The sequence below is a fragment of the Thermobia domestica genome, chromosome 9 (genome assembly GCF_964235325.1).
Source record: "Thermobia domestica chromosome 9, izTheDome1.hap1.1, whole genome shotgun sequence".
Lineage (NCBI taxonomy): Eukaryota > Metazoa > Arthropoda > Insecta > Zygentoma > Lepismatidae > Thermobia > Thermobia domestica.
In genome coordinates, this window is record NC_137462.1 from 75864422 (window position 1) to 75879698 (window position 15277).

General features: G+C 34.3%; 1 protein-coding gene across 1 annotated transcript in view; it reads right to left on the minus strand.

Moving 5' to 3' along the window:
- The window catches only part of LOC145694026 (beta-glucuronidase-like), a 58044-nt gene extending 44519 nt beyond the window's left edge, over positions 1-13525 (minus strand). Inside the window, exons 1-2 of the mRNA XM_081770165.1 lie at positions 13304-13525; positions 7049-7228 (exon numbers count right to left, since the gene is read on the minus strand). Of these exons, the coding sequence (XP_081626291.1) occupies positions 7049-7228; positions 13304-13525 (402 nt within the window). The remainder of the gene's footprint in view (positions 1-7048; positions 7229-13303) is intronic.
- Positions 13526-15277: the final 1752 nt, after the last annotated feature.

Here is a 15277-nt window from a genome sequence, read left to right on the forward strand (position 1 = left end):
AAAATATGCAAACATTCGTTTTTGTCATCGTTCTTGAGATATACATCAACTATTCATATAATTTTCAACTATTCATATAATCAAAGCAGAAAACTCACAGATCAAAGTTTCATCGAGAACTAATGAGCATATGGAATACTTATGAGTAACTTTACATAACTAAATAGCGCAAATGAGTTACATGACGCATATATAGTAAATCTATTGAAAGTATAATAAACATATAAAATTAACTGCTTGATATTGTAAAGATCATAGCCAGCAAAAATATATATGCAAACTGTGAGAGAGAGAGATGAAACACGGCATAAAAGATACCTCAAATTTGCGTGGTTGCTTGTGGGCAACGTTTAATATATTATTTATTGTAAACAATTTTAAAATTACTTATATTAAACAAAAAAAAAGTTTTTAAAATATTATATTGTTATCCATTGTTTCTAAATACCACAATTATATTATTTGATGTTTACACATTGATCTGATTGTTACATTCATTGAAACATGTACATTCATTGTTACATTCATTCAACATTATATTGAAAAAAAACTTGATATAATATTTCGAAATTATTTACTGTTACATTTTAAATTTATAATATAACTGTTTTCTTAATACATTGATGTTGCAAATAATATATTACTGTGAGTATCACATTATGATTTTGTAACAACGACCAGACAAATATATGCAAAATTTGTATTTTGAATAAATAAAATATGAAAATTCATAAATCAAAATAATAAACATATAAAATACATATACGGTATATATAGAATATACTTATTTAATTTAAGTGTGTTTAGTTTGAATTTCTCGGCTTTAGATGCGATTATTTTGAGAGAAGAGGGTAATTCTTTGCGAGAAATCTCTCATTAATCAGACGGAACAGTGCGTCAGACTGTTGAAAAATAGTCACAAATTGGTGTACATATTACACGGAAACGCACTGATCGTCCAAAATAGCAACTCCTCTTTAAGAAAAATTCTCTGGAAAAACAAACAAACGGAATAGATGTTGACCGCTCTGGAAGAACCAATGGAACTATTGAAAACCCATTTCCAATCGGTATCGACGGTGGCCCAGCGCCTTCAGACCTATGGTTTTAGGAGTAGAATTGCGGCAAAGAAGCCATTATTTCAAGCAGGAAACATTACGAAAAGATACTCGTAGGCCTAAAATAAGTAAATAAAGACTAAAAAGATGAACAATTGAAAAGGGCACTTTGGAACGACGAATCTAAATTGCAACGTTAAGCCTTCCAATGCTACAAGTTGGTGCCTTGTCGTCCCGTAAAGCGCTTTCATTCCAACCGTGTAATGTCTACATCAAGGCTTCAGGGATTGCATCTAATACAATGTTCAAAATTTCTGTTTCTCTGGGATTCTCTGGGTCATTCTGATATCTACCCATTAAATTCCACACAATTAATGAATGAATGATACCTATATTTGTCATATCTCTCGCTTCTTAGCCATTTTAACCCCAAAATCTCTCTATATTTTGAGCAGAAATGTTATATAGAACCCTGCACTAAATTATAGAAAATAGAATCTTCCGAATCTATTATTTATTCTGTTTTAGGCTGATAGATACCAAATTATGGCTGAGGCAGTTAAATTTTCAAATAACACGTAAATACATTAAATGTCGTATCTCTGTGATTTGAAAATAATCTAAACTTTGCTCGAGATCACGTAAATAATTTCTAGCAGATTTGTTGCTAGCATTTCCCCAGAAATGCGGTAAATCCCTTAAATCGCTACCTCTAAATCTAGGAACTATCTCTTAAATCCTACTCTCCCTGTTGGTTCTACAGTTATTGGGGATCATGGTGGGATATGAATTTTGAAAATTAAAATTATTGTTCCTACAGTAATCTTTCATAGGTATCCTGAAACTATCATTTTGATCTACATTTGTTTCTTCCGTAGAACGTAAAAAATCGCGGATGAAATGTATCAAACGCTGATTAAAATGGTTACTGAAGCAGGTAAATTTGTTTATTTAGTTGGTGAAGTTTCAGCTGAATGGCTTCAAGGAATTTCTCTTATCTTGCACTCGTCCTCTGAGTGACTATTTCTCCCCGTAAAACGAATGGATCTTGCTTATTGATTCCAAACATTGTTCTCTTACATTACACGCTTCGTGCGTATTCAGATTTTCTGAATCTTTCAACTTAATTATTCATGTAAACCTTTCGTAGTTTATCCTCTAGTTCGGTCACTCATTCTTGCAAAGTAGCAGTCTTAACTTCTCCGGATTGAATCGCTTACCGATTTAATCTTTCATCTTCAGTAACATCGCAAACTACGTTCGATACTGGTTTTCCCAATTTCTGCTTTCACATTATCTTTTATCTGATTTACCTCAGACTCTAATATAGTTACTCAACCACTAAATTCATTTATAGAATTTTCTAATGTGTTCATTACAGTACTGAGAGAAATCCATTCAGCCTGAACACTCTCTATGCCTCTACTTGCGACAATGTTTCTTTTGTATTGTTTTCTACAATTTGAACCTATTCGACTAAATCAACATGTACTCCATCTACAGTATTTTATTATTAATTTCACCTTTGAAAATGTGGAAACCTTCCTGTGACTTTTCCATTCCCTTTTAAGTCGCAATTTGATAATATAATTTGTTGATAAATAAAGTAAAAATCATATGCTTCCTATTATTGTAGAACTAAAATAAAACTTCTCACACATTAAAGATTGTCCAATAGAATAACTAGATAATAAATTGCCAACTCACAGGCCCGCTGCACTCACGAGTAAAGCACCTATTTTTAAATGTAAAGGTAAAACGACACATCCTACCTGCCTACCTGAATTTAAAAATGGATAGTGATTATGCTGAACGTAAACGTGTTTTGCTCTTTATTATTAAGACATGGACATTTTCGATCATTTTTGTATATCTTCCCCTCCCATACTCCTACGTTGCACCGTCAAAGTGAAATAATAGAAACCATCCTAGGCCCGAATCTCATCTATGTTAAAAATTTGATCGAGATCGGTTGAGTGGTTCATGAATTATTAAATCACAAACATAGTTACTTTCATTGAACACAGTTGGTCTATATAAACTACAGACAACTGTTAGAACAGTCTGATTTTTCACAAACAACCTACATTAAGAACACTACCATTAACAGGCCGTAAGCATATTTAGATGCGGAAATGGAAAAAAAAAATTAAGAATTTAGATTTCTGGGCTTTCGGCATCTAAAGCCATTTAGCTCTTCACGTTTTGAGGGATGACGTCCCTCGGCGAGCACACAATCCGGGGAAAGGAAACGAAGAAAGGATTGGGGAAGGAAGGAAGCGGCCTGGGACCTATAAGTTAGGTACCAGCCCGCCATTTGCCTGGTGGGAATGAGTAAAACCCAGGAAAATCTCATTCAAGGTGGCTGGTCTGAAAAAGCTTTTAGAAAAGGCTTGCGGCCATCAACTAGTAGTCCTAGTACAAACGCTTCCTATTTTTAAATATTTTTGCTTGTAAAAAGATAACATTTTGAACCAGTTTCTTACGTCAAATAGTTCCAAACGCACTAAATAATATAAAAGAAAAACCAAATCTTTTGTTTCCCTTGACACATATTCCATTAGCAACGTAATCTCCATATATTAAATAGGAGATTTAATTATAAAATTAAAAATTTTCTTGTTGCCATCCTTGGAAACACATGCATAATCTTCCGAGTTAATTTGTTTGACATTGACCAGTCACGCCGAGACTTTTAAAACAATTGCAGCGTAATTACGCCAGTAAGTAGACATGCGCAATGAATGTAATGTAAGGTTACTCTTCATTTTGTCTTATTGTGGGATCTCTTTTTTTTTTTTAATGCTATATGTACATGAAGGTTCATTATCCTCATCTTTATTGTTAATCACGCTTATGAATGTTTTCCCATTTATATATATATATATATATATATATATATATATATATATATATATATATATATATATATATATATATATATATATATATATATATATATATATATATATTGGAAATTTAGAGGAAGCCAGGAAATAATGAAACTCCTTTTCTGCCAAATTAACACAGGACGTTCTTTCTGTACATTTTTTGCTTTGTTATTTCTTGTTAACTGCAATGCTTTTATGATATTATTTTTCTCTTTGTCTGTTTGTTAGAGATCAATTTTAAAACTTCAATTTCATGCACTGCCATGAACTAACTAGAATTACGAAGGTATGTGCTTGAGGGCAGTTCCCCCAACAGTGACTTGGCAATACTCACAAGTAACACTTCGCTCCTTTGAATTCAGAATGGTGGAATGCGACGCATATAGCGAAAGAACAAGTCCTGTGTTAACCTTACAGGCTGGTAACTCCCGAATCTATTGCTGGGAATCTATCTGTATCTTAATTAGGATTGGTTCTTTCAGGATACGTGTCGCATTCCTCCGTTCTCGCTTCAAAGGAGCGAAATGTAACTTGTCAGGTTTCACAATACTGACTGACTTTTCACTACTAAATGCATTACGTAAATTAAGTCTATGCTACATTTCTCTTATTTATTCTTTGATAAGTGTAGCTTAGGTTAGCTTTCGGGTACTACGTTTAACTACGGGTTCACTTCAGCTGCATGTGGGATTGTGGTGGACAGCATCAAGGGTTTCATGTACATTAGTTTCCATGGAATTCTATCATTCTATCAATTTGTAATAATCATTCCCTTCCATTAAGCATCCGTCTCGAGGCTAAAGCAGCATAATCGTGGGACATAAAACTATGTAGAAATTTCTTCATATTTTAGCATCTGTAAGCGTACATTGGTTAAGTGTAGTTTAGGTTGGTTTTGGTTTATAAGGATTAGCTTAACTTTCTTAAGTTTAGCTGGGGTAAGCTTAACTTCTCTAAGGGCTGCTTTGGTAAGTATCAGGGAGCACCCACTCGAGAGGCCCACCGAGCCCAGAACCCCCTAAAAAAACTTACACTTTCTTAATACAACTGTACTTGTTTAGCGGAAGAATGACTGATGTAGATTAAATATTTGATCTTCTCATCATCTTTAGTGTTTCTTTTCTGACAAAAACAATCTAGAGCCTGTCTATTCCACGTGTGCCCTCGGAAACTATGCGAGCTAAACTTCGGCCCCACCCCCGCCACCCTCTGGCGGATGAAACCTTCCCTTTGCTTAGGGAAAAAAAGTGAATGACCTCAGCTGTGTTGCCAATCTGTCATTCAGTCGTTTTGTTTTGACGAGTGAAGATCGTAGGCTACTTAAAGTGATTAACAAGACGAAGCACAATGGAGTCCATGAAATATTTCGTTGTGGCAACGCTTTCGCATCCAACAGTTGAAAGATCTCGGCCGCAGCAACCTGTCCCTCCTCGTTCGAGGGAGCTACGGGAAGTCACATATCGATAGCAGCGTCAGCAAGGGCACAGTTGAACTAGACAGGCTCTAGTTTATAATTTTTTGTGAGACTATAGGTAACAGTTCTTAAAATTATTTTTCGCGTTTTCAGCTGTTGGAAAACATCTGTTCGATACCACATAAACGTAGTGTCTTTTATTATTGGATTCTTCAAAGTTTGGACTATTCCGCCAAAAATTATTGATGCGCACCTGGTAAATATTATTGTTCCCCACGATGCGAGAGGAGAAATAAGGTTTTCTCGTCACGTCTCATACTCGTCTCGAAATGTTCTCAGTTCGTTTGTACATTTATGTACAAAATTTATGGCCTGATTTCGTTCTTAATATCATCTAAAATTACTACAATGAAGATAGTGGAACAAATTAGAGAACGCTAAGGAAACCAACGAACACATTTCTGTGAGCCTATATGGGTGTCAGCTGAATCAGATAGCACCTCAGTGGTAGGGCGCACATCTCTGGTGCAACATGTCCCCGATTAGATCTAAGTCCATATGAGTTTCTGATTAATGAAATCGTGTCCGTGTTTTTTTTAAGAGGTTCCCCATTTCATCCTACATTGTCATTTCACCAATAAATTGTAATTATTAGCTGATACTTTAATCGCCCATCTGCTTTAGCCTACGGGACATATTCGTGAAACATAAAACTAGAATTACGTTTCATTGTATTTTCACAATTCGTTAGTGGATAGATTTCGCGAAAATTAATTCGTTAGATCACTGTGTATTGATGTTGCAGTAATCGCTCCTTAAACTGGAATTCTATGGTTTGGCACATTCTACAATTCGACATCAATCGAGTCTTAGTAGTATTCAATTACTAAATAAATATTCAACCTTTGAATTTAATTTAATTCTCTATTGAATTAAAAAAAAAAAAAGAAAAAGATATTTCAAATCAGACAGTTGTTAGAACCACGAAATACTTTGTATAAAATATCGTCTGCAGAGGCTCAGAATGTGCGTAAACATTTAAAATACATGTTCTAATCATTATTGTCTTTTTTTTCATCTAGAGTGATTTATCATGGTTTTCCTGTTCAAACTATAGGGTATTAATAATCTGGCAATATGGCTAATCTGGCATGGAGTAAAGAGCACTCACTGTATGCCTTGTTTATGACTTGTAGTTGTGCAGATGACGCTGACTGACAGCCAATCAATCGAATTAGTTAGTTCGGGCTAGGTGAGAATTTTGAATGCTTAGTTGCCATGCATGTGAGTGAACGCGTAATAAACTAATCAATGAGAGAACGATACTGTGTTGTGGTTTATGGGAATTATATTTTCTAACTCCCTGTACAGCAAGAACGTAACAGCAATAATAATTATTATTATTATTATTTTATTTTTATTATTATTATTATTATTATTATTATTATTATTATTATTATTATTATTATTATTATTATTATTATTATTATTATTTTTACGAAATAAGGAACTCGTATCTTTCTTCCTCCCTACTCCCATTAGCTGCATGAAATGTCCCTACATTTTACTTTGGAAAGGGGATAACCTTACTTCACAAGTTATATCTTATGAATCAGTAGATCAAATTAAATCTTGTGAATGATGCTTTGTTACAAGAACAAATTGGAGGTAAAAATGTTACTTACCACTTGGGCATTGTAGTGCACACTGCCAAAACGTATGAAGACGAGAAGTCCATCAGACCATGAGGAAGGTACAAAGAACTCTTTATCATACCACACCCATCCAACGTACTCTCTTATTGTCATATTTTGAGTTATATCATTAAAACTAGATGGTACTGGCATCACAATAACATCGTCAAGCTGAAAGTAAGAAACATTTGTATTTTCAGAAAGAAATAAGTGAAATATGAAAGCACACTGTTTCTATTCTTCAATGAAATGACATATTCTTTCATACTTTCTCTCTCTATCCCAAATTCCCACATAGGGCGTAAGTGTCTCACAAATCTAATCGTTGATGCACATAAATAATACAGTTCTATAATAATAAATTATTTCCTATATAATATAGAAGAAACTATTATAGACTCATTCTCCGCCTCGTACACTGAGAAAAAATGTAGGTGGCGTACTTAAAAAGATAGGTTACATGTGTAATTCCTGTAGTATTTGGACTTAACGTACGGCAGACGTATAACTGAAAACGCATGTTTTATAATACTTTCTGTATAAGTGTTCCATCTATACGTACTTTCCGTATGAAACAATGTAGGCGGTCAGGATCTCACATACAAATGGGCGTATATAACATATAGCTGACGAAGGTAACATAAGTATATGCATGTGATATACGGAAAACTGTTAGATGTCAGACATCCTGCAAAGGCATGATGTAACATCTAAGGGCAGTGCCCATGTAGCAGACGGATAACGTATGCTCCGTACTGATTTCTGTAGTAAGCAAGAGGATACCGTATATTTGTACAATATACCGCTGTCCGGGGAACGGATTTTTCTCTGTGTACAGTAGCTGGAAGCTTAAAATATATTGTAACAAAATCGAAACATTAGTCAACCGACCACCTAAAATTTCAAGTCTCAAACGATGAAATGCATCACTGGCAAACATTTACGACAATAGAATTAGGGATGCGTTCGAGTCGAGTCGAGACAGAATTTTTCTGACAAAATTCGAGTCGAGACACAGCTCTTCCAATAGAAAAATATATAATTTTCGAGTCGAGACATCACTTTTACAGCAAATTTTCGAGTCGAGACAGTCTCAAATCTTGTCTCGTGCGCATCCCTAAATAGAATTCATGTGCACCCAAATAACTGTAAAATATTTTAAAGTATCTTCGGTCCAAAATTTAATTGAAAACAACATATATTAAAAAAAAAAAAGCAAATTTCAGATTTAATCTTTGGAAGCAATTGACTGGGGCTACTTGGGGAATACAAGTTAAGAAAAATCATTGAAACAAATTAGACCTTCCTATCTAACCTTAAGACTTGCATATCACAATAAAATCCTTAGATTAATAAGACTTCTGTATACTCACATATTTTCCATGTATTATAGATTATTTTGAAATACTAGACCAGGTATAAGTGTGGTCGCCAAATTTATGAAGCTTCTGAGGTAGCACACCATTTTTAAATTCTACTGTGATCTACCAACCAAAAGAAATACCAACTTTTTTTAAAAAAATCTTATGTTTGTTTATTGCCTATAAACTTAGGCAATCAAGGTTAGGCAACCGGAGCGTTAACGTGATCTACCGAAAATGTCCTCGTGAACTACTAGTAGCTCGCGATCTATGGTTTGGCGATTACTGTACTAGACACTGTGTTGACAAAAAATGATTGGTGAAATATCTTACTCTCAGCAATGATGATGGAATTCTAAAACTCGCAGGAATTCTAAGCATCATTTCTGTCAGTGCCGTCTTAACGGCATTATGAACCCTGAGTAAATCAGTGTGCTGAGGTCCCTACGACAGCCATAATCAGGATTAAAATGTAAATGAGCCTACATGCATGCGTGATAGAGCTAACTGCAGTACTAATTCAGGAACTAAATTAGAAAAATCACGATGTCCATTTGTAACCCAAGAACATTGCAGAAAGTATTATTTTATAATCAAGTGTAGTCTAGACTATTATGTAGTAGTATTTATTTGCGGTAAGTCACTTGCCACACATAGAGAAGTATGAGGCCCTTATGCTCCTGGGGACCTCAGACAAATGCCCATCGAACCCATGCGTTAAGATTTTCCTGATTATAATGTATTACATATTATCGCCATAGACTTAGGTATCTTATATACAACAAACATCTCCATCAATGATTTTTATTCTTCAATTTATTTATTTTCTCGTACGGTACACACTATTTATTACATATCGTAATATCCTACATGTGATCTGTAACTTGTAAACAACATCACGTGCTCCCTTACCATAACTAGTACAGTTACTAAAGAAGCAGACGATAGGCATCATCGTCATCACTACGTCAGATGACAGAAGAGGAACACCAGCGCCACCGTGCCCAGGAGAAGATATAAAACTCCTTTTAACGTCTCCACGACACCAGTTTAGCTTGCGTGGAGCTCTGAAGTCTTCTGTCCACCTAGCTTGCCTGGAGCTCTGAGAGAATTCTAACCGCAACCGCCGCTTGGCGCTCTGGGGTTTTCCTGCCCACCTAGCTTGCTTGGAGCTTTGCGGGACACTGGAGCACTGGAGCACCACATAAATTACAATGTGGCAGGAAAAATGAATTCAACGATAATTGATGACTTGTTATGTTGTATTTGTACTTATTTTGTACAGTTTATTACAAAATAAATACAAATATTATTTAAAAAGTAGTTAACAAGGAACTAAGACAACATGACAAAGTCATCAATTACCGTTGAATTCATTTTTCCTGCCACTGCCTTAACCTAGACTTTTGGGTGTTTCAAATTCTGGTCACAATGTAATTTCTATGGTTGGGAACACTGAAAATTCTTTTGATTCGTATTTTTAGGTATAGAATAACATTATCTACTATTGTCAGTAAGATACATTTCGTTATCTCTTTTTACATACGAAAAACGGGCAAAAGAAAAATAGTTTTTTTCTTCTTTTTTTAAAATTTTTAGTAGTCTGCCCCTTAAAAGATCAACTTATAGAATGTTCACATCAATTGGAAATCAGCAGGTATGTGCTTAACTGAGATCTGTCAAACGCCATGCATGTTACACCACATAAAAATTTCACAGACTAAAACGGACTCAGATTGTTAATATAAAAAAAATACTGATAAATAATTCTGTATTAATATTTATTCTTATCTCCATAGAAACAAATCATAGCTTGAAGAAACCACTTCAAAACGGCCATACCTCGCAACAGTTACTTCAACTGCCCAGTACCAGATTGAATGAAATAATCTTGGCTGTAATAGCCATCTTAAGTCGCTCTCTTTCATCCGAACAATTACTTAATCAAATAAACAGATCATGACTATTGTAGCCTAAAAGTTTTTTTTAAACATACTCAAAAATTTTTAATTTAAACATACTCAATTTTATTACAAAATTATGGATAATTTATATCCAGGTCGAAGATTATAAGATTGCATTAAACAGATTTATTATGAATCATGTTAACATAGTTTATATAAATTTCCAGTATGTAGCCAGTCTGTTCAATAAAACACCTTTCCTGCCTTCAATGTATGCTTGTTTATTTATTGGTATATTTATATATCATATGTTGCAACCTATGCCTGGCTTTCTGCATTTAGTCAGATTTCTGAATCGAACAATAAGAAGCATCCCTTGCTAATTGATAACAACAACTTAAAGCACATTTCACATTACTTCCTTTATGAATTATAAAGATTTTAAAATAGTGAGTTCGATAACACAGAAATGCCTATTTTAAGCTAGGAACAATTAATTCATATTTACTCTTTCACAAACAGAATTATTAACATTATTTTTTATATATTTTTCTCTTTCTAAGGAGCAATATATTCACATTTACTTTCAAACATTACAAATCTTTTTTTTTCAACTTTAGTTATGATTACATAACAATAATACAGTTAATAATAAATAACGTGCCTAACCTATTCTTTTGCTACAAAACAAATAAACTCGGATCTATCACTTATACATACAATAATCATATGCTGCTCTTTGTATTGTTTTTTTTATACCTTTATCACAGCTATGACCGGTCCTTAGCAAACAATTATTGATTGCATAACCAGTGCACAAATCAGAGGCATCATACATAGATAGCATAAAAGGGCAAATAAGAAAAGGTGATATTGCTGCGTTCACTGCAACGACTCGATTCCCTACCTACCCAAATGTCAGTAATTTCCATATGTACCCAAGTGCCAATAATTTTAACATGTACCTAAGTGTCAGTAATTCTAACACGTACCTAAGTGTCACTAACTTTGACATATTCCCAAATGTCAGTAATTTGAAATGTATCAGTACTTAAGTATCACTAATTTTAAGATGCAACCAACTGTTAGTAATTTTGATATGCACCTAAGTGCCACATATTTTGACACGTACCCAAGTGTCAGTAATTTTTACACATACCCAAGTGTCGATAATTTTGACACGTACCCAAGTGTCAGTAATCATGGCAAGCACGCTCAGTGCGTGTAAAGGGATTTTCCCAGCGTGATTAGTCTACCCTACATGATTAATTGTGTAAAAGCAAATTAAAGCTGGAACGATCTCACAAGTAAACCTTACGTTTGGGTGAATCGAATTGCTGACTGAGACACATATGAAAAAGTAGTACTAAATGTGGTCAGTATTTCAGTGAAGTTTTAGGTGCGAAGCTCCAGGGGTTTAGGAGATACAGCTACCAGAACATCACATAGAAGTACAGAATAGTCTTCATACAGTTGGAGGTAAAAGCTCTGTAAGACCTCTTGTAACGACAAAAGATGAATAACAAATATATGGGTACATATTAGGACTAGGGGGAAGTCATATAGTAAGGGTATATCTGACGGCGGCCATCTTGAAATCCGCCATTTTGAATTAAGGTTAAGTTTTTAAAATAGGAATAGGGTCATGTGATACATGATTTAAGGCGCAAATTTAATCAGAAGAACAATGGTGACGTTAATTTTGATTTACGCTAATTGGTAAAAAGTTACAGGGAAATTAAATATTGTTGCAGCATATGTATTAGTCCTTTACCCCACCTTTGTAAATTTTGTGTTAATGATAATAATTAAATAAAAAACAGATGAATAAATATTAGGTCTATGGTAAGAGTTGCCTTGATGGCGGCCATGTTCAAATCCGCCATTTTGAATCAGACAAAAGTTTTAAACAAAACGCATAACAGTGACACCTTATTAATTGCAAATTTTACCATAACTCCAACGGTATAACCATTTTTGCTTTATAATTAACCAGCACAAAATTAAATGGATCGCTCCTTACGACTACTGCTTTGACGGAATTGTTAACGACAAATGTGTCAAGTGTAACTCGATTGCCTTTGTCAGGTGTGCTCACTGTGAGCAGAGCATTTGTGCAAGTCATGCACTCTTTTCTGAACTACATATTGATTGTACTAATTGAGGACTTTTCTGGAAGAAAGACCCAAGTTCAATTATGACTCAATTCCACTTTGGTCATTTTTCCTTAAATTAGCAACTTGTTTATGCGATAACAAGTGCTGGTTAATGATAAAGCAAAAATGATTATACCGTTGGATTTATTGTAAAATTTGCTATTAATAAGGTGTCACTGTTATGCGTTTTGTTTAAAACTTTTGTCTGATTCAAAATGGCGGATTTGAACAGGGCCGCCATCAAGGCAACTCTTACCATAGAATTAATATTTATCCATCTGCTTTTTATTTAATTATTATCATTAACACAAAATTTACAAGGTGGGGTAAAGGACTAATACATATGCTGCAACAATATTTAATTTCCCTGTAACTTTTTACCAATTGCGCGTAAATCAAAATTAACGTCACCATTGTTCTTCTGATTAAATTTGCGCCTTAAATCATGTATCACATGACCCTATTCCTATTTTAAAAACTTAGCCTTAATTCAAAATGGCGGATTTCAAGATGACCGCCGTCAGGTATACCCTTACTATATGACTTCCCCCTAGTCCTAATATGTACCCATATATTTGTTATTCATCTTTTGTCGTTATTAGAGGTCTTACAGAGCGTTTACCTCCAACTGTATGAAGACTATTCTGTACTTCCATGTGATGTTCTGGTAGCTGTATCTCCTAAACCCCTGGAGCTTCGCACCTAAAACTTCACTGAAATACTGGCTACATTTAGTACTACTTTTTCATATGTGTCTCAGTCAGCAACTCGATTCACCCAAACGTAAGGTTTACTTGTCAGTAATATAAGAATATTAATACTCACTGTTTGTAAACTTTGGGTGTACCATCCTTCGCGAAACCCAGCCTCTTGGTCAAATTTTGGAGAAAGTTTAAAGTTCCATATTCCATCTAAACTTTTTAATTCTCTCGATTCTGATTCCCGAGGATATAGAATACCTCCAGTCAGAGCATCGTTACTTGAAATCACTAGACACGACAAAATGAAGAAAGTTCTTGCCAAACTTGCAATACAGTTCCTAGTCATCATATGCTACAAGAAATAAAAATCGATGGAAAGAGTGTTATTTATCTCTATCTTCAATATATATGTTCATTTTTAAACTTGCTTATTATCTAACTTTTGTGATGAACGAATTCAATTTAAACTCATTGTAAACTGAGCTTGAAGAACGGAGTTTTGCAAAGAGCAAAGTTTTTTTTAACTAATTAATAGTGAAGTATTCCATAATATTTTATCTTGTCTTAGTGTTGTTAACATAATAATAATAATAATAATAATAATAATAATAATAATAATAATAATAATAATAATAATAATAATAATAATAATAATAAAATACAGTGATACTCCAATTATTCGAACTCCAATAATATGGATCGCCAAATATCCAGATCAACATTAGGAAATTTTCTTTAAAAAAAAAAATACATTTTGTAGAAATAAAATACTAACTGTATATATTCTATACCAAGATTATAATTTCTATTTAAAACAACGTTAAAGAACTAACGAGTCTGCCACTAGTAAAACATGCCCACCTTCGATACATTTCTAAGTGTGACATTTATAGTAATTTGAGAATGTTGAATATAATGAAACCAGTTCTAACCTTATGAATCGAAGGGATGAAACGAAAAATAACCTCGAAGTTAGAACCTTTGAAGTACTGTTTCACGGGTTGGCTATACAATACTTGCAACACGCACATTTTCACGGAGCGGTAAGTTTCGAGGAGCGGCAAAATCTGTAATAACTATATTATTTAAAATTAATATTTCTTTTCGGTGCGAGCGGTCCCGGGTTCGATTCCCGGTGGAGACACTCGACCGAAAAAGTGTAACAGCTTTTTAAGGCCAGCCACCTCGAATGAGGTTTTCCTGGAGTTCCCTCATTCACACCAGACAAATGCTGGAGTGGTACCTTACTTATAGGTCCCAAGTCACTTCCTTCCTTCCCCAATCCCTTCTTCCTTCCCTTTCCCCGAGTAGTGTACTCGCCGAGGTACGTCATCCCTCAAACGTGACGGACTAAATGGCCATAAGATGCCAAGAGCCCAGAAATCTAAATCCTAAATATTTCTTGTTGGAAACGAAGTTTATGGTGATGGCAATTAAATTTGCTAAGCTTACCTTCTATTTGAATACTATATTCATAAGTCATGTGTAGGTTGCATTAGTTTATGATCACATGAACAGTACTAAAGCAAGTGGTCAAACAAATCCGGCATGAATTACTTACTGCATTGTTGTCAAATACAAGAGCTTAATTCTTGAACAGTACTTAACACCTGTTTCATTTAGTTAGTTACTATAGCTTTGATATGAAAACTGGTCTTATCTTTGTCACAAACAGGCTCTTTACCATCGAAGGTGGAAAGAAGTTTTTTTTTCCTTAATTTTTAACAGATGTGGAAGGAAAATAAAGTAATAAAGAAAAAAGAGCTAGTTGGAATTGTAAACTAATATATTGAGATTGAAGGTCGATATTGAATTCTATTAAAATGATTACCATCTTTCCTCTGCAGGTATGTTTGCTTTATCATTCATTAACATAATGCATTATTATTTAAAGAAAAAAGAAACAGACACGACGAGATTGTATTTGTAGTGTTTAAGCCTGTCTGAGTGCAAGTGCATTTTCTCTTCCCTTCGTTTTTCGTGATAGGGTGGCATACTTAAAATCGTGGCCCTTAAGATTTATTATCTCTGGAGAAAGGCGGGAGGCAAAGATGCCATTGCACGGGGCGGGAAATTACCTAGGGTCGGCTCTTACTGC